The sequence below is a fragment of the Protopterus annectens genome, chromosome 8.part0 (assembly GCF_019279795.1).
Source record: "Protopterus annectens isolate FY-2018-M chromosome 8.part0, PAN1.0, whole genome shotgun sequence".
NCBI lineage: Eukaryota > Metazoa > Chordata > Ceratodontiformes > Protopteridae > Protopterus > Protopterus annectens.
Genome location: NC_056741.1, coordinates 1,971,857,795 through 1,971,879,308, shown reverse-complemented (window position 1 = coordinate 1,971,879,308; position 21,514 = coordinate 1,971,857,795). Strand labels below are relative to the sequence as shown.

Here is a 21,514-nt window from a genome sequence, read left to right as displayed (position 1 = left end):
TGGAATTAGTAAGTTCATAGGATGTGGCATGCTTATCCTCACATAAGGAGCATTGGGAAGCTTATCTCCTGAAAAAAATGCTTATTATTTAGGATAAGCATGTTCTTGATCTGTAAAAATCAAGCTTTATTCCTTGATTTTTGAATAAATTTTCCACTGTGAAAGCATACAGAACTTGTACATTTGCAGAATATTTTAATGATTATTTTATGCCAAGAGAAATTGTTATGGATGAGGTATTTGATTTTCATAAACAAATGTAGAAAAGGGCCTGTAAAAACATTTAGAAGGAACTGGCATGCAAAGACAGAGTGCTGTGATTTTGAAATTTGTTATGAGCAGATTTGTAAAAGAATTATAGTTGTTGCAGTCATACTCTTTGCAAGTTACAGAAGTTAAGTTAACTTCAGAGAAAGCACTATGAAAAGCACAGTAATATGACCTTTCAGTTTTATAAATTGCTGAGATGAGAGCAGATAAACATTTTTTTTTTTTTTTTTTTGAAGTAAAATGTAATCCATGGCATGTTAGAAGAGAAAGAGAACATCCAGGTGGACAAAGTAAATTATTTAGGCAAAGGCAGTGTTTACAAAAAGACAACATGGTGCATTAAGAAAGGACAGTGATTTCAGAACTAGAAAGTGTTAGAAATACAAATGAATGCATGAGCCTAAAAAGTTGTGTCTAGATCGTGGTAAAGGATATTACAAATGCCTCCAGATTGGCCATTTTGAAGTGCTAAATAACACTAAGTGTTACAAGAAGTAACAGTGGGCAGTAGTAATAGTACAGAAACATTTTTATCTTGGTGGTCGGTTAGTGGGGCAGAGATGAAAGATGGCATGCCAGCAATCCAATAAATTATACAAAAGTCTGTTTTAAAATATACTGTTGATGATAATTCAGTTATGATATGGGAAGTATTTTTGGGGCTTGGCAAGAGATTTCTGGTAAGATTAAACAGGAATGAGGAAGGCTATTTGGTAATTTGAACTGTGTGGGCAAATGCCCAGAGGAAGTTAAATAACACAAGTTCTGTATTCTGTATGCAAGATACCTGTTTAGTCGAGAACTAGTTCTCATAACTGACAAGGAGAACTTTGAAGATGCTGGCCCACTAAAGTGTGAACCTGTCTTTTTTATGTAATTCCAAATAATTTCCATGCTGCATGAGGGATTCCTTAAAATAAATACAAGTGGAACCACAGGAGAAGTCACAGAGTCTGAGAGAGCTCATAGAGTCTGCTGCCTGGTTTTCCTACCATGAACCAGAGGTTAAGAAAAAAATGACAAAGTAAAGATAATGTGGAGGCAGAAATGCTTCAACAAAGTTGCCAAGAGGGAAAGTTTTGTGTTACCTCATTTAGAGGATATCAGACCAAAGTTATAAGGGGGATGCGTGTTCTCTACACTTGATGCTATGTCTGGGTTTTGCAGGCAACATTTGAGCCCTGTAGTAGAAATCTTATACTATTGGGATGTACTGTTCTAGCCTTCTTCCATTTGGATTTAGAAGTACTTCCAAAATATTTACGCAAGTGATAAATACATTAGTGTTGCGTATTTTGGGTACATTGGCTGTGAAAGTGCTAGTGTATGGCCACACATGGGCAGGACATGACAACCTTTTAGCAGCAGTGCTACAGACTATTCAAGATTCATAACTGAAAATGAATAAAAACAATACAGTTTTGAGAAATCTTAGATTTATTGTACTGGACATGTGATTAACAAAGGTTACTTGAGGTCTAACACAGTTTTTTCAGCCATAAATTAATTACCCCCGTAAAGATTATATTCATGAGTTATGCCATGTGCTTATTAACTTATTAAGCAGATGCCTTCAATGTTTGTAACTGTGATCCAGCTACAGAGTTAGCTATGAACTGTACAGCTTGGATATGGGGTGCTGCTGAAGAAAGAAAACAAGTGCCTAACAACAGAATAGTGTGCACATTATCTGCAAGGTACTGACAGCTTTTGTCTACAAACTAAGAATTTTACTGATTGTATGAATGATTTAGACAACATGTTACTGAGATGCCAGATTATTAATCTTTCTAGTAAGATGTAATATCAGAGAAGTTGATGGTGCAAGAAGACAAGAGTTTAGTCTGCCTAAATCCTTTGAAAGAATGTCATTTCTTGGAAACCGATGCTCAGAAGGCCATTATTGGAAGGTGTACTGTTTTTCCTTTAAAAATCTGCAAGAAAAGATTTGGATCTTGAAGTGATAATTAGCTACCTAAGGCAAGAAAAGTCTTAGTAGTAGTTGTACTCAACTGCCAATCCATTTGAATGGATATTACACAGTAGAACTGACTCTTGTCAGAAGTTAATGGCATTCTACTCTGTAGAGACACGTGGATCATTGTAGAATTCCAGCACCAAGACATTTTGCAAAGGTAACATGAAAGTCATTTGTGATTGTGTCTAACAAAGTTGTGAAAGAGAACTCAGATGTCAGTATAATAACCAGGTGTCAGTAAATAACTCAATAAAATAGTACATGTTAATTGTGTTAAGAACAAGCTTACATAATGGAAGGTGAAGACCAGAAGGACCTTGACAGAAAACTGCTACTAATTTATATGAACTTCATTGAGAAATACACTTAAATTGCAGTTAACTCTTAGTCATGATATCTATAAAGTTATGACATCTGTAAAGTCCTCATTTATCAAGTATTACAAGGTGGCACTTTACACAATGGTGGCCACTTGATTGTGAGTGCCTAGAGATTCCTCCTTTCAGCTGCATCCTTATTTTTTTTTCCTCAGAGACTGCCTATTTTAAACTCCAGGTTTTGTGTTAACTACTTCTTGAAGACTGATGAAGCAAGTGTTGGTGAAATTGCTTGTTTGTTCAGTAAAGCAAAAGCAACATTTTTTGCTCATTTTGTCTCATTTTATCGGTTTGAATGACCAGTCATAATCTGTTGCTGAGATAATGTTTTTTAAAACAATGAATCGATGAATGCTTCCATTTCAAAATGAAAATCTTCCCAAGGTTTCATTTCTAAAAAAAGTGTCAAGCCTAAAGGATAAATCACATTATTTATATATATATATATATATATATATATATATATATATATATATATATGTGTATGTATATATATATATATATATATATATATATATATATATATATATATATTTATTTATTTAACATTTGTTTACCGGGAGTGTCCGACAGGGCCAAAGGCTCATTTTCAGGGGAGGCCCGGGGAGAAATGCTCCACATACACTACACAGACAAAAACAAGAATTTACAAAAATATAAAAGAAATACAATATAGTTACAAAAAATTACAAGACCATGAGTACAAAAAAATTACATAGTTATAAAAAATATGATAATAAAACACATAAGTTTAAGTAAGATACATTAATGTTAAACAGTGCAAGTGTGGAAAAAAAAGAAAGATGCAATGAGTTGTTTAACCATTATTGTAGAGTGATACAGAAATAGTGTGGGAGGTATGGATAAGGGGTAGTTAAGAAGGGAATAACAGAATAAGTGTACTAGGTAAAGAGGAACCCAGTGAGGCTGGATACATTGAGTATGTTGGAATAGAATTATAGTTGGACAATAATAATAAGAGACAAGCTGCTGCTGAAAGTGAATTAAACTGCTTCAGCACCAAAAAAAAGGTAAAGTTGAAAATTATGGCTCCCTATTGAAATGCTGACTAGTCAAAAAAAAAAAAAGTTGCAGGGGGGCACCCACAGTTCCCCAAACTTATATAAACCAACTTCAAGATCGCCATACCTCAAAGAAAAGGGAATATTACAGGAAATATCCATCCCAGAGTTAGTGTATGTAAGTCCGTTCTTTTGGTCATTCAGTGTCTGTGGTTTTGGGACTCGCTATAGTGGGTCCTGACATTTAAAATGGTTACCAAAAAGGCCATTACACTTAAGGATTTGGTAGACAGTATTTCCCCCTGTTCATGAGTCTTTTCCTAAGGTCTTCATAATAACCTATTTATGAATTGCTCGCAGCTCTCTGCAACACTTTAAACAATTGCTTTCATAAATATATTCTTGTGACAGTTAAGTATAGTGGAAGATTATACAGTAAGTCTAAATACTGAAGCTACAAAACAAATTAAAAATCAAGTAAATAAAAAGAAAGGAAAAGGCAAGATCATACAAAGCCTACAAACTGCATAAAACTAAATGCAGCAAGGCCAGAATCAGCACCATCTAAAAGGAGTTCAGTAAAGCATCTAAAAGAAGCAAATTTTCATTTAAGGTAAAACTTCCCATCTAGGTGGGTGACGCTAAAAAGGCAGTCTACAACCACAACTGAAAAAACATGCAAAAAGTAAGGAAAAAGAATGTAGTATAGTGACATAGTAACTACCACCCACAAAAGTTGGGAGCTACCCTCTTGATCCTCCATGAGGTTGAGAACTGTGAAAGAGATGTAATTGCCCTCCATATACAACTCTTATCAGACCAGTTAAGAATACTGTACCTACTGACATGCTGTCTTATGCAGTTAGAGAAGATACAAAGATTCCTCATACGGAGAAAAAAAGGATTTAGGGCTTGTCTTACAAGCAAAGGTACAACACCCCTCTCTTTCTGTTCTATGTATCATCACTTTTTTAAAGGAAACTTTTGCCTGACATGTAGAGCATTAAAATGTACAGTACTATTTGAATCCCTTTAGTTAGAATACCCACCAGTTTACAAAAATATAAGAGAATACTTGCTCGTTCTTACCCCCACTAGAGGTAGCAATAATCGTGACCTGGTCATTACCAACATGAGCGACCTCTGCTTTACACCAATAGTCAACGCCTCCCTGGTTAGATCCGACCACAAAGTAATCACCTTGGATATCGACATCCATCCCACCCCCCCACCCCTGCAAAGGAAACCACCATGAAAAACTTCTCCAAATCTAACTTTGGGCTCCTAAAAACAGAGGTGGCTAACTTCACAGCACCCATGCAAATGGAGAATAGTTGCATGACCGCCGAATCATACACCAAAGCACTGTACGAACATGTACACAAATGCATGGCTCTCACCATACCCAATAGAACCAAGACGGTCTCCTCCAAAAAAAGGAAGCCAATCTCGTGGTCCCATGCCATAAACAAACTCTACAACAGAAGGAGGAAACTGATGCAGAATAAGGTGAAGTCCCAAGACTGGAAAAACTCCCTTATCAGCCTCAACAAAAAGTTGAGATCCCTCATCAAATCCTCCAAAGCCAGCTATGAAAACAGAATTGCAGCAGATAGTAAAGACAACCACAAGACCTTCTATAGTTATGTAAGGATCTCCATGACAATACCTAGATTTGCTCTGATCTACTGCACAATGGTGCCTCTTATACTGAGCCAATAGATATTGCCAGTATACTGGCCGACAGATTCAGTGATAACTTTACCCCCCCCCCCAGAGGACCAATCACAATACCAGTAGATTGCCAGGCACCCAGTTTTACTGCTGCACAGGTTAAAACAGTACTGTCCAAGGCCAAGAATACAGCTTCTATGGGACCTGACAGTATCCCTGGCTGTGCTGTACATGAACTACAGAATGAACTGGCACCTCACCTGTGTGCCCTGTTCAATCACAGCCTCACCTCAGGCTTTGTCCCTAACAAATGGTGCACTGCTACAGTCTCCATGAAGGAGGCATGACTACAGACCCTGGAAACTATTGCCCCATTAGCCTGACGAGTCTGATATGCAAAGCTATGGAGTGCATCATCATGGACCTAATAAACAAGGATACTCCAAACTGTGGATTCCACACAGTTTGGTTTTGTGAAGGGTAGATCATGCCTGCTCAACTTGGTTGACTTCTTTGAGTCAGTCACCAGAGCTGTGGATGAAGGCAAGGTGGTTCATACAGTCTACCTTGATCTGGCCAAGGCCTTTGATACCATTCCCCACTCAGCAGTCATAGAAAAACATACTAAGCTAGGCAGCAACCCCTGTATCACTAGATGGGTTGCAAACTGGCTCACAGATAGAACCCACAGTGTGAAAGTAGATGGCTCCAAGTCAAGACTGCCGACCAGGGTTTGGTCCTGGGTCCTCTCCAGTTTGGTATCTACTTCTCTGAAGTCCAGACCAACATGAAGGGTCTCTGGCTGACAAAGTTTGCAGATGATTGCAAGCTGGGAGATATTATTAACTCCCCAAGCGATGTTGACATCCTACAGAAAGGCCTCACTGAGACAAACAACTGGTGTCAGAACCATGGCTTTAAGCTCAATGCCAAAAAATGTGTCATCATCCCTGTTGGGAAAAACCTGGTTCTCGTGAATTACCACATCAATGGTAGTTCACTGAACACAGAAGGTGTTATAAGAGATCTGGGAACACAGGTTGACAGCAACCTTTCTTTTGACCACCACATTGCCACTGTGGTCAGAAAGTCCTTCTAAGTGGCACGTCTCATTACTAAGGGTTTTGCATCCAGGAAGAAAGAGGTCATTGTCTCCCTCTACTCTTCCCTTATTAGGCCAATCATCGAGTACAATGCCCCATTTGGCATGCACCTCACCAGACACCTGCAACAACTGGGGCGGCCGCAAAAGTACCTCACAAAGAGGATCCTAGGCCTTAAACACTTGTCCTGTATGGACAGACTCAAAAAACTCCAACTATTCTCTGTATCATATCGCTTACTTAGAGGCAATCTCTGCTTGACTTACAAAGCCATGTCTGACTCAGCTCTGTTAGAAATGCTACATTTAAAGAAATCCCAATCACTTCACACCACATGCTCCAGAGACCTCAACCTCATTACCACAATCAACAGAACATACTGGAGGGACAGGTTCATAACCCAGAGACTGCCCATGCTATGGAATAGACTTCTCATACATGTCAAGCAGAGCACCTCACTGGTCCTGTTCTAGAGAAATCTTGATGAGCGGATGGGAAATAGAAAATACACCCTGGGATCACTCCAGTGGCTCTACTCGACAGAGGCACTGGGAACTTAGGTTGGGTGGCACGATGCCAGGGTAATCCTGTGGGCTAGGCTTGTAAAGGCTCTAGGGCCATTAGCATAGTACACACCTATGAACCTATTATCAAACATACTGGCAAATGTGACAACTGCATATAAAAAAGAAGCCCACACCTGTGGAATAAACTCCCACTGTCAATCTAACTCGATCCATACCTTCAAGAAGAAGGGGGATGATTGCATGAGCTCCTAAAATTTCTAATCTGGGATCACTGATGTCCTTGATTGGGGAAGAGAATAAAGTTACTAATTTATTAGGTTGCTAGGCTAATCAGTTGTAATTTTAGTTACATGCCTAGTAAATATGTGGCATTTAGTACAGAGGAGTAAAACTCTGAGCTCTTAATGAGCTGCTTCCTGTGCCAAGGGTGCAGTGCTTGATTCCTTCCACCTGCTTTTGCTCACTGTGTGACTGTGAGCAAGTCACTTGGCCAGACAGTGTTCCCAGGTCACCCCTGAAAAGGATACTTTGTCCAGTGAGCCTATCTAGTCAACAAATAGGTAAAAATAAAAATAAACAAATTAAATATCTGTGAGCCTGTAATCATGTCTTTTAGTAGCCAGCAGACCTTAATGTTCACCAAATCTTTTTCAAATGTTGTTTCTCTTTACAAGTTTTTTTATGCAGGGTAGACATACACTGGGCCTGTCTTTAACCTTTCAATTCATACTGTTATTGAACCAAATTCTGAATCACTCCCTTTTTCCTATATGACTGGTCTTTAAGAGCAAATGCTCAGACGATCAAATAGTCTTTTTCCTTGTTTTTCTGTCTGCCAGCTACTTTGGTTGCAAGACAGTGGTACAGTAGGTAATGGGAATTTGCCCTTTCCCTGCTATTTTGCAATCTTGGAGTTGGTTTATATAATTAGCAGGGGTGTGGGGGAGTGGAATTTTTTTCTATATTTTTAAACTCACTGTAAAAACATCACTCTTTTTGTATTTCCTCTTTGACGCATTCAAAGTTTAATAAAGGAATCATTAGTAGATAGATAGCCTTTCACAGGATTGCACACCCATTTTGTTTAAAGTCTTAGAAAAATTTGGTTTGCCAAACTCATTTGTTCATTAGAATAAACTATTACATTCAAGGAAGCACCCTTTACATTATCAGGCACTATGAGACATTTTTTTTACTTCAAAATGAGCCTTGAGAACTTGTTCAGTGGGATTCTTTGAGGAAAGCTTTAGGGTGGTCAAGGGTGTAGAAGCAGGGTGTTAGTGGGGAGAGAAGTTTGAATTAAATGTATCTGTTAATATGCTGGTTATCTATTCAGTGGCAGAATAGATATTGTCATTTTGTACAAATTCTGCACAATGGTAAATATTATTGCCAAATATCCTGACATAGCTGAAGAAGAACTTATCTTTGACAGATGTGACGATTTTCAGTTCATATTTCACCTTAATGGATTTGATTTTGTTTCTAAGTTCTTTTAGTCTCTAATTTGTGGATTATAGTGCTTTAAGTTTGTTTCTAAGAGAGTAGTTTCTTTCTCTTGTTATACAGCTGGTTTATACTGGGGTTCCACCAAAGGTTTTTTTCTGAACTTACAGTAGTACTGTGTTTGTTATGGATTAGGACTGAGGTCTTGATGCAGAAGATAAGGTGAATGAATAAACTCTTTAAGAGTGCAGCTGACTGTGTTAATTGGTCCTCACGGGACAGTAAGCCTTCCATACTTTTCCAGGTCATTATACACTCGAAGTAAATTGGCTTTGAAGAAATCTCTGAAAATAATAGAATTAGTGAGGGTTTTAGACTGTGTTCTTATGATGAAGACCTATACATGATGGTCAGATTTAACCAGAGAAAATATAATTTTAGGTGTAGAGCACAAGGGGACTATATTTATTTATTTATTCATGACCAAGTCCAATGCATTAGAACCTCTAGTAAGGGAATATATAATCTGGTGTAAAGTGCCAGCATTGATAAAAGTAGCCCATTTAATACACAGGTAATTGAAACTCTTGATGACAATAGTGTTTGGTATGATTTTTGAGGGATTTGGGATGTTTAAATATGTCTCATGGCCTGTGGGAGGCATGGATGGTATTCAGTAACTGTCCAGGGTGCAGAAAGAGCTTTCATTTAAGGTTATTAGGTGTGAAGGAATTCAAGGACATTGTATAACCATATAATTCTTAAAGTGATAGAATCATGGAGAAACATGGAAACACTATCAACTGTTTCAAAGACATACTCAGTAGGGTGTATGAACAGAAGATGAGCTTTGAATCATGATAGGAAAGGAATGTTATCCTTACTTTGGAACCATGTTTTAATATTTACCCAGATATCCATTTCTAGTATTATGAGGGCTTCTAGAGACTGCATTTTTTGAAGGTTCTATTGCTAAGCAGTGCCATCTTAATACCAGTGTAGTATTATTTTAGAAGGTTGGCAGTTGAAGCAGGATTATGGGGCAGTGAATGTTTTTGCCAGTATATAAAAGCCCAGAAATACAAAGTGCAGACCATCCACTGTGAGATGGGTAGGGCTATCACCCTTTTCCCTCCAAGATGACACACATCAGGCCCCTGTTGATTGACACCATTTGCTAAGCACTTGTTAAAGTTAATCATATTTTGTTTGTATTGAGGCATCAGTAGTGGTAAACATAGTATGCTCCTGAAGATTATCTACATACCAGCCTTGAATGCATGCTCAGAGCTCTGTCCTGTCCCTCTTCATGTAATCCAGAGAATTGCAGCACAAGTTATTGTCACTCAAATGAACAATGACAGTGTCATTGATGTTCTTCGTGTTTCAATGTTGCAGTCATTACATTTAGGGTAATCTGCTGGCAGGTTGCCCTCAGTCGGCCTGATTAACAAAGTCTTAGGTCCTGCATCAGTTGCTGTCCCTTCTTCCATGACTTCAGGAGGTCATCAGGGGTATAAAACATGCAGCCGTCACTATTACACCAGTTTTTCTTGCCCCAGATGTCAGGTGCCCCCCCAAATGGGGAGCAAAATATATATAAATAATTAAAAACACAAAAATATATCTCCAAACAAAAGCAAAATACACCAAAAGGCTTTTAAGTATAGTAAAAAAAGTAGAGGCATAGTAAGAGAAAAACGGGGCTGGAGGGAGGGTAACCAGGACTGCAACAACGAATACACTCTAACATCTACATTTATGGTAAGTGTACACAACTGTACTATGTTCTTCATGTTTCCCTGTTGCAGTCATTACATTTGGGTAGATTCCCACACCTATGGTTGGGAGGATGGATTTATACAGCATTAGGAGCGGCTATAAGGCCCTGCAAAACAGCAGTGGCAAAGCCAGCTCTGGATTTAGAGAAAATTGGTAAGTGATAATGCTTGGTGAAAGTATGAACTGAACTCCAGGTAGCAGCTTCTAGAATATCCCCTGGTAGGAACACATCTGAGAAAGGCTGTAGAAGTAGATGCAACCCTGGTGGAATGGGATCTGATCCCCTGGGGGATAGGATTTCCATGGTGCTTATAGCAGAAATGAATACAATGGCTTATCCATTTAGAAATGGTTTGCTTTAAAATAGCCTTTCCCTCTGTCCCTGCAGCAAATGCTACCAGCAGTTGCTCAGATTTTCTCGAGATTTTGTCCTATCCGAGTAAAATCTAAGTTGTCTGTGTACATCCAATGAATGCAGAATCCGCTCCCCCTTGTTCTGTGGATTGGGAAAGAAGGTTGGCAAATGAATGGACTAATTAAGAGCCACACTGGATACCACCTTGGGCATGAAGGATGGATTGGTCCTGAGTGAGACCCTGTCCGCATGAAAGATGATGAAAGGCTCCACTGCCATAAGGGCCTTTAATTCAGAAATCCTTCTAACTGAAGTGATTGTTAAAAGGAAGGCTGCCTTCCAGGAAAGGAATTTTAAGTCTGCAGTAGCAGCTGGCTCGAAAGGAGGTCGAGTGAGTTTCTCCAATACAAAGTTAAGGTCCCAGGCAGGGGTTGGAGCTCTCCTGGGAGGTCTCATGTTTTTGGCCCCTCTGAGATACTGCTTTAGCAGAGGATGAGAGAAGAGGGGGGTTCTGTGTTGTAATGAGCTGAAATGACTTGAGGCATGGATTTTTATGGAAGAAAAAGGCAGGCCCTTGTGAAGCATCTCAGTTAAGTATTACAAAATCTGAGGTAAATTGGGCGCTGCTGTGCTCATCCCTTGAGACTGATTCCAGGCACAGAATCTTTTCCATTTGTCAGCATAAGATTTTCTAGTACTAGGTCTTCTAGCCTCCAAAATGACATCCATCACAGGTTGGCTGAGGGATGCTAAGGGGGGATTTAAATGACTAGCCAAGCTGCAAGATTCAATGTTTGGAGCTGAAGGTGCAGAATTTGGTTCTCCTGCTGAGACAGTAGGGAAGGTGTCTGAGGCAGGTGCCATGGAGAAATTTGTGACAGACTGCATAGGAGTGGGTACCAGTGTTAGCGAGGCCAGTCTGGAGCAATCAAAATCATTTTTGGTTTGACTTGCTTGACTTTTAGTAGAATTTTGGAGAGCAGAGGCAGAGGGGGAAAGGCATAGGCTTTTCTGTGAGGAGTTCTTGTGCAAAATTTGTCCATCTGGTAGTTCTGGGGTGAGGCAAAAATATCTATGTCTGGACTCCCCCATTTCCGTGTCAACATGTTGAAAATTTGTGGTTCCAGTTTCAATTTGTGTGGGTCCATGAGATTTCTGCTTAGTTCGTCTGCCAGAATATTCAGCTTTCCTGGCAGGAATTGAGCTTGTAGTTGTACTTGATAGCTTAAGGCCATATTCCACAATGCCGTGGCTAGTCTGCAGAGGGGGTAGGAATGTGTACTCCCCTGCTTGTTTATGTACCACATAACCGTGGTAGTGTTCATCTTTACCAGTAGTTGTCCTGGATGAAGGTAGCCCTTGAAGGCTGTCAGTGCATTCTGTACAGCTAGCATTTCTTTTTGATTGATATGAAGGTGCATTTGATTTGGGCTCCATTTACCCTGAATGCACTTCCCTGCCAGATGAGCCCCCCATGCATAGTCTGATGCATCTGTAGTTAGGGTTTGGGCAGCAGGGGGTGGTGTGAATGGCAGTCCCTTGTTTTGGTGGCAGGCCTCTGACCACCACAGGAACTCTAGTTGCAGGCAAGGTATGATAGGAATCATTGTTTCCAGACTGTGACAGTGTTAACTCCATAAACTTTTTAAGTACCACTGAAGTTTCCTCATATGCAGTCTTGCATATGGAATTAGAAGAATGCAGGAGGCCATGAACCCCAAGGCTTTGCAGTATTTGACTTGCAGATAGCAGGGTTTTTGTGGCCACCTGTTTGAAGTAAGTCACCAAATTAATTTGCTTTTCTGGCGTAAGGAAAGCCATCTGGGCAGTTGTATTCAAGCTTGCACCCAGGAATGTAATTTTTTGAAAGGGTACCAGTTGTGATTTCCTTTCGTTTATGGTGTACCCTAGACAAGTTAGAACCCTTTTTACAAACGCCAGATGTTTTAGAAGAATGGCCTGGTTTTCTGCCTGAATTAGACAATCATCCAGGTATGGATATATTTGAATATTTCTTTGCCTGCAAAATGCAATTACTGGAGCCAGGCACTTTGTAAATACCCTGGGCGCAGTAAATAAGCCAAAGGCAGTGCAGAGAACTGATAATGCAAGTAGCCTGCTTTGATAACTTCGGTATCTTCTGCAACATTCCCTGATTGGGATATGCAGGTAAGCCTCTTTTAAATCTAGAGTTGCCAACCAGGCATCTTTGCCTAGCATAGGAAGTAACTGGTGAAGAGTCAGCATCTTGAGTTTTGGAATGTCCAGAAAGGTATTTAGAGTAGACAGGTCCAGGACTGGACACCATGATTTGTCTTTTCTGGATACCAGGAAAAGTCTGGAATAGAAACCTTGTCCCTTTTCCTCGTCTGGTACTAGTTGAATTGTCTCCATGTTTAGGAGGGAAAGTACTTGTTTCTGAGCCTCTGCCCACTGATTTGGGGGCAGATCTGGCCACCCGTTTGGAGTTGGCAATGTGTGGAAATGAAATCTGTATTTCTGGGACACTGTATTTAAAACCCATTTGTCCTGAGTTATAAGTTGCCAGTTTTTTGCATGAAGAGCCAGTTTTCCCCCCAAAGGGGCGGCTAAGAGGTAAGTGCTTGGTAATTTTAAAAGGAAAGTCATTGAGACTGTTTACCATAGTGTGGTGTCTTGTTATTTCCAGATTTGGAAGCGGAGGCACCATATTGCGAAGTTCTGAAAGTCCCTTGGAACTGAAACCTGGTGCTTTTGGAATGCCTGGGTTTGGCTTGAGTGGCTCTGGAAGGAACTGGAAAGGACCAGTTTTTTGTAGGCCAGTGGCTACTAAATCTTGGAGGTTGTACTTGTAAGAAATCTTTCACAGTTTGCATAGATTTAGCTTTATCTTCCATCTTTTTTAGAACTTCTTCAGCCTTGTTGCCAAACAGACGGTCCTGCTGCAAAGGAGCATCCATCAGTTTTGCTTTAACATGATCAGGCAGAGATTGCTGCTTAAGCCAAGCATGCCTTCTAAGCACAGACCCAGTAACAGCAGCCCTGCAAGAGGCCTCCAAAGAATCAAAACCACATTGCAAAGTATGTTTTCCAACTTGTTCAGCTGAATGCAATAAATCCTGTAAATCCTTATTTTCCACATGGTCAGAAATCAACATCATTTTCTGTTTAAGCAGTCCCATGATATGCTGTTGATATTTTAGCATATGAAATTAACAGTTTAAAGCCCTGATTGCCAAGGTTGCAGAAGTATAAACCTTTTTATGCCATCTATCCAGCGCCCTGGAGTCTCTATCAGAAGGGGTAGGATTTTTAGCAGTAGAAGCCTTAATGCCCTTAGGCCTCTACAAAATGGTTTCAGGGTCCACAACAGGATTTTTGAAAAGGAATTTGTGGGAGTCAGGAACCCTGCAGTATCTGTCTGGTTTACAAGGGGCCGGAGGCAGGGAATCAGGGGCCATACTGGATTCTGAAAACACATCATCAACAATGTCTAGTACAAGAGGAATAAACAAAGGCCTATGCTGAGGAAGAAGAAGGAAATCCCTAAGCCTCTTTTTGGATTCAGAAAAATCCTGACTTTCCCAGTGGAAATGCTCCCTTAAGGTATGTAAAGTTTCCCCAAAATAAAAATCCTCTGGGGGAGAAGCAGAAGGAATGGAATCCTCTGCATCAGAGTCCTCATAAGTAGGTATGAACAAATCCATGTCATTAGAAGAGTCAGAAGAAACAGAGTCCTGTTCAGAAGATTCATAGTCAAGTTCAGCCCTAGGCCTCTTAGAAGGGAGGGGGGTTGACTACCCCTGATCAGAGTAATTAAATCTTCAGCCATTTTGATCATTTGTTTTTTAGGCATAGGAGCCTGAACATGTGGCCTGGGCGTCGGTTTTTTAGACATAGATCGAGACTTTGGCCTTAAAATTGAAGGTGGTTTGGTTTAATATGCAAGTCTGTAGGCCTGAATACACCCTCAGAAGCCGGTGCCTGCACAGCGGCTCCAGACCCTTCCAAGGTAGAGACATCCACGGGTTTCACAGGTGAAGCATCCGCGGGTTCCACAGGTGAAGCATCTCACGGCATACTCCAAATGGGTCTCAGTAGAGGCCTGCGAATCAGATGTAGCAGGTATCAAGGGCTGCGAAAGCTCCTCACTGAGTCCTGGCGACTGGCTTAGGAGAAGCATCGTCGGTAGTTTTGGACCTCAACGGCCTGTCTCTGTCTTTTTCTTTGTGTTTTTTCAGTATTCCGGTAGTCGGATGGCTAACCAACGTCATTTCTGGATAATTAGACTGAGAACCGAAATATTTAGAAGCAAAAATGTACCAACGACGGATAGTGCGCTGATTAAATAAAGCACAAAACCGACAGCAAGGTACGTCATGGTCAGGGCTTATTCAAGGAATACAGTAGAAATGAAAATCCTTATGAGGTATTTGCTTACCACAAGTAATACAATTATTAACTTTTACTGACATCGGTAAGGAGCAAGAAAAAGTTTCCCCAACGGGGTACTTAGCTTTTAGTTGAAGACTTCGGTTCTGAAACTCGAAAATGAAAATTTCAGGAGTCAGCTGACCGGCACTTGCGAACTGCTTCTGCTTCAGACACCACGCGGCAAGCAGATTACCCTAAATGTAATGACTGCAACAGTGAATACACTAGAACATCTACATTTATGGTAAGTGTACACAACTGTACTTTCTGTCTGGGGTGAAGTTGTGTGAGCGTTCTAGTCACTTGCCATATCCTGGGCTCTAGGGAGGTAGCTCACTGTCACCTTATCTTTGCTAAGCCTTGTGATTGGAGTGTCTGTGAGTCTGACTGTGGAGATGCCTGTAACAAATACAGTAACTTGCTTTTTGGCAGGCAGATGATGCCGTAAGGATAAAGTATGGCTAGTGTGGTGACTGCTGTACTTAGTGTTTCTGAATAAAGGTTTAGTATGTGGGGTTCTAGTTAGATGCTGAGGAGCTTGAAGGTCTGACTGAAACTTTGGAGCCTTTGAAGCTGGAAAAGAGACATTTTAAGTACCTCATTAAAAGAGGGCTTGTTTTTTGGAATGAAGTACAGATAGATGAGAGGCTAAGTTCCAGCTTAAGTAGGTACGTTGCACCTCTCCCATGTTGACTGTTGCAGTGGTAGATGTAAATGGTTGTCATAGGGCAGTAAGCAGTTTATGTGGAGCTTAGTACTAGCAGACTAGTATTTTAAGGTGAGGACATGGATTTGTGAGACTGTGATCACAGAATAGGTGGCTGGTGACAAATTGGTGCTTATTAGGCTCAGCAAAGGAAGGAAAAAAATTCAGTTATAAGCTTTATTCTTTACAAAAAAAGGCAAGAAAGAAGTGAAATAAAAGTAATCACTTCTCTTGATGTAGTGGAGACTGCTGGAAGTCTGAACCAGTTGAAACAGGTCGTAGTCAGGAAGTTCAATTGTGCTTATTCATGCAACTCACAGCACACCAGCCAAGTGGAGAGCAACTTAGCAAACATCCTATAACTATGGTTCTAGGTCAGAATATGTTAGCAGTCTGATATACATTGCATTTTTATGCAGAATCACATTGTGAGGAGTGTATAAACATTTTTGCTACTTTTGCTCTTGAAGTGAGGTACTAAGAAGTGAGTTTTGAAAACTTCAAATAAAATATTGTATACCACCACAGCTGACAGTTACAAGTTGCAGCACTTTGCTCTGAGTTTAAGATAAGCATGGTTTGCAGATTAATTTTTTTGACACTTGCAGTATTTGTTGATTTATACTCTTATAATTCATGCCATCATCTGTTTCATTCGATTTAAAACTGTTCTGGAGTTGGTAAAGGTATTTATCCTTTATAATCTCTAAGTGCATTTGAGTTGTGACCTTGTTTTTCTGTCGTACATGTTTTAATTCAAATAACTTAAAGTTGAGGTACATTTTTAAATGTCTTATTTTTAAAATATTTATTTCAGTGGACAGATTGTTGTCAAGAGAGGACCATCAGAAATTTGCAAAATTAGTGGGAAGGTATTGGAAAATAGTTGGTCGGACACTGAGCAAAACCTGTCGTGCTCTTCGAGATCCTGCCATTGACAACTTAGCTTATGAGTTTGAGCATGAAGGACTGTATGAGCAGGCATACCAGATGCTCCTCAAATTCATACAATCAGAAGGGAAGAAAGCAACTCTAAGTCGACTCATTGATGCATTAATAGAAAATGAACTCAGAAGTCTTGCAGAAGATTTGTTAGCACTTAACAACAATGAAGAAAAATAGTTATTTTTATTGACCAGTTTTAAAATCTGATCTTGTTTATTTCAACATGGTTGTTTAAACAGAATTTTAATGACCTCCTTATTATCAGCAGATCCTTGATTTGGTGCCCCTAACCTACCATTCCTTGACTTTTGGACTGTTAATTTTGAATGATTTCTAAAGCTTAAGTGACGATTTCACCATGAGGATGTGGAGGAAATTATGGTACTTTGTAAATTATGTTATTGAATGGACATTTCATGTTATCAGATTGATGTCTGTGAATATTGTATTGACATTTGATGTCATCAGACTGTTTGTGAAAAACTTATAATGTACTTCAAAGTCTTCATGTTTTATTTAAAAGCTGCTTTCCACTAACTAATTTACTGTTAAAAATGGTAAGTAGATATTTTATGAATCTGTTGTAAGAAAAGGGCTTTCTTCCCTTCTAGCACCTTTGCCCCCTACTTTGATGCCCATTTTCACTTCCCCTTTTTATATTCAGCAAACTGTAATAGCACCCGAAATTGACTGCAGTAAGATGACAGCAACTATTAAAAGACTTGTGGCCCAGTCCTTCATGTGTCAGTGCTAGATTCAATGCTGCTGGATACCTGTTCAACAGACACCAGTCCACATGGCATCATTGTAGTATGAGTGAGTCTAAACAATGTCAAGGCCACCACTAGCTGCCTATTCTTTGTTACACCTTCCAAAGTTGGCCTTTAAGACATTGGTCATCCTGTTTTCCATCCATTTAGCATTAGATGGACAGGAAAAATACCCCCATCCCCCCAAGTGTCTGTCCTCTCTGTCTCTGTTCCTGCATAAACCATATTCTTCCATGCAAAGAATAGGTCATTACTTTTGAGAGGCAGAGATAAAACAACCAGGTCTTTGAGTGAAGAATTTAGTCTTCTTCAGTAAGTTAGCCTCTTCTTGCAAGGCCAAGCTGTTTTCCCCTTCCTTCTGAATTTTTCATTATTCCAGCTGGTTTCTTATTCATTTCGCCTGTACCCATGACCGACTAAATTGTGCATCATACACTGTTGAACCAGCATTTTATGTAGCTAAAAGGCACAAGAAATCCTGGAGAAAACTAAACATATGCAGTTCCCTCAGGAATGTGATCCAGTTTCAGAAGATACGAAGAAAAGATTTCCGTCACAACAACAAGACTGCAAATTTGAAGAGGTCTGTACACTCAAACAGGAGAGGAAAGGATGGCTAATTCTGTTTCCCATCAAACACCTAAAAGCTTGTAAGATGACAAAGTAGTCCTCCTGAGTGGCCTCAGTCTTGCTAGACACTTCCACTTCGCTCAACACCATTCAAACTTCTTACATTGGTGTCTATAGAAAACTGCTCAAAGAAGCAACAAGTATTTTACTTCAGACACCTGTAGATTGTACTTCATTGTCTGTCCAGTATTATGCAGCAATAGATAGTAATGTATTCTGTTCCATTATGTCAAATTGTTTGACTTTAGGAAGGGAGATGTTTAATTATATATTTAATATGCATCTGTAGTATAAAAAGGAAACTTTTCAGTATCATGAATTTTACATCTTCAAAGAACGTGTAGCAGAGTTACTCAAGTAATACAAAAGTACAATATTGTTTCATCTTACATTCTTTCATTGGTTGAGTGGTTTTATTGTAGATAATATTGTAAAAAAAGTCTGAAGGGGGAGTATAACGGGAAAACTAATGGTAAGAACTTTAACAAGAAGGAATGTCAGTGCAAGAAATAGTCATTGTTTTTTGAAAACTGCATTCAGCAGGAACGAGTGACAATGATGGAATCAGGTTAAGGACTCCTAATTTCTCTGCCATAAAAAGTTCCAGACAGGATTGCACAGCTGTTGCAAACTTTAAAAAGAACGGGTGAGAAAGAAGTGACATTTTTTTATGATATTGACTTTTTACAGAATATGTTCCATTTAATTAAAAATAACTTCAAGGGGCTTCTGAGTATTAAAATGCCTTTATCTAGTACCCAGATGTTAAACATGCCTAAAATGTGAAACAACCTGTACTGACTGCACATTGCAATGACTAACTTTTTAAGTAGAATGCAAGAGTAGACTTCATGCATGAGTAGTAGAAATAAAAGAAAAACTACATACTTTATTAAGATAAAAGTGCACTAATTTGTACAGGTCTGAGAAATTAATTGTTGCTAGAAACCAAGGAAAGAGGCCAAAGGTATTGGTGCCAAAGATGTGTCATGTGTCAACTAAGAGGGAAGGCGGGATTTTTTTCTCTTCAACTGAAGACTTTAAAAGGAGAAGCAATGAATGCAATGTTAGCTGAATATGCAGCAAGAGACCAGACAGAATATACATCTTGGGGACATAAAGCAACTCAGAAAACAAGTCTAAAATGCAATTTATATTGTAGAAAACTGGAGAATCATCCAAGAAGAACAGGAAGCAGGAGAAAATAGAAAGTAAGCTAGAAATGGGCATTGTAATGTTCACTAACCATGAGTTCATTTCTTTTGAAATCGGTATATTTTAAGAAACTAACTCAAACACAATCTATGTAAATGTAAAACATTATGTTAAGAGTTGATCTGTTTAGATATTTTTTTTTACAAAAGTACATTTAAAAGTTTATTTTTGGAAAACATGTATGCAATAAAACAAGATAGGGATATGGTGCATATCACTTTAATACAAGTACATATATAATAAAATAGTAAACATTTAGATCCATCTAAGTTTGAGTTGCCTAGTTTTACAAAGGTTTCACAATTTATTCTGTATTTCACAAATCAAAATGGGATGTTTTTCAAAACATTGTTATGCAAGATGTAGACAAAATGTGGACAAATGTTTAGTCCAACTGAACCAGCAGAATGAAGGGGCCTGTAGTGGATGCCACCATAATTTCAGCAGCCACCAGGAAGTCAGTCCCAGAGGATGCTCAAGCCATTCATCCTGATAACAAAGAATATTGGATGATGGCTAGGTTAAGATGCACATCTGTGCTTCAAGTACTTTTTCCATTAGACATTTAAATTACTTGGCACATGACTAGGTTTTAAATGGAGCTGATGGACATAGTCTTGGTGACTATGAGGATATTCACAAGCAACTGTAGACCCAAATAGCCACCATCAATTACGTCACTTTGTTATTAATGAGGTTTCTTCATGATGTAGTGGATGTAGCTGCATCAGGCCTGGCTCTGCTTAAAATGATTTGTGTATCATGTTAAGGCAGTATTTGTCTGTGTCCAGTTTGACAGATACGCTCTGTTTACATAGAAGGTCAAAGACAAGCTGCATCAATGTGAACAGATGGATAAAATGCAAACAGATGCTAGGATTACATTTACCCACCCCAAGATAATCTCAAAGAAACCAAAAAGGGGCCAAAACATTTGGTTCATGAAGTCCCAGCAGCCACAGAAAAAAACTGCCCTTAATAGGAATTCACACAGCAGCAGGAATAACTATGGTAGCTGCCATTCAAGCGGCAGGGGTGGTCCATATCAACATGGATTCTTTGGGCCCTTCTCTGGGTCTAAGCAGTACTAACCTTGAATTGTTCCTTCAAAATTTCACTGTAGAGGCAGTCAGGAAGGTGTCTTTCCCTCACCCCATTGCATGTTTGGCCATCCTGCAAGACAGTTGGGTCAGGAAAATCATATCCAAAAGCTATTCAGAACCATTTTTGCCAAAGTCCAGGCATGTGTCCTCTCTTCCTCCATCACAGACACACTGAGAAAGAGAAGCAGTGGAACAAGAGTTTTGAAATCTTCTCCAAAAATGAGCAAGCCAGGTCACCCCACCATAGCAGAAAGGGTACAGGTATTATTCCTGGTTCTTCTTTGTGCTCAAAAAAATAAGTGTAGTTTCTAAGACCAATACTAGGTCTCAGTTGGCTGAATGGTTATATGAAGAAGGATTCCTTCTGGATGGTCATGGTGAAACCCATTCTGTCATGTGTACATAAGTTTGATTGGATGTGCTGTTTAGATCTTCAGGACACTTTCCTTTGCGTCATGTTTTCATAGTAGTTCACATCCCAGGGACATCCAACATAATTGCAGATAGGTTATTTTGCTTCCTCACAAATGGTCTCTCAGTAAGTCAGCAATTTTCACAATATAGGGAGTTCTTGTATGATCTGTTTACTACACCATCCAACACAAATTTGACAGCTTTTTGTCCATCATCCCCCATCAGGGATATTCACAAAGAGGCACATCCTCCCACTATTACCTTCCCTCCCATTCCCTAATCTCCAGATTTCTGCAGAAAGCCAGGATGTGCAAAACCATGATTATTCTCATACCCCTGCTCGGGTCATGCCAGATTTGGTTTCCCATGTTGTAGCCTGTACTAACAAGAAGACCCCTTCCCTTACCACAGCATCCTTGGTTATTTCATCCATCTGGCTAGCATCATCAGAACATTTATTTGCGCCAATTAATTGCATGATTTCCTCAATTCTAGTAGTAGCCAGGAACCCAAAGTTTCCATCACAGGTGACGGAATTGATAATGGCTGTTCAGAAACCTTACACTAGTTCTACTAGGAAATATATAAACAGAAGATGTTCCTTTGCTGGGTAAGCAGTCTTAACATTGGCCCATTTCTAGCTCCAATTTCTCAATTACTGACATTTGTATTAGATCTTTTCCAAAAAAGGGGCTAGTTGCTTTTTGATCAAGGTACATTTAGTAGCAATTTCATTATTTCATGTAGGGCTTAACACAGCCTTACTGGCTTCACATAGGATTTG

General features: G+C 39.4%; 1 protein-coding gene across 1 annotated transcript in view; it reads left to right on the top strand.

Annotated features, from left to right (window-relative positions):
- TRADD (TNFRSF1A associated via death domain) overlaps positions 1-18,387 on the top strand; it is a 246,507-nt gene extending 228,120 nt beyond the window's left edge. The window contains exon 5 of the mRNA XM_044081505.1: positions 16,471-18,387. Coding sequence (XP_043937440.1) covers positions 16,471-16,775 — 305 coding nt within the window. The 3' untranslated portion in view covers positions 16,776-18,387. The remainder of the gene's footprint in view (positions 1-16,470) is intronic.
- The last annotated feature ends 3,127 nt before the right edge of the window (positions 18,388-21,514 follow it).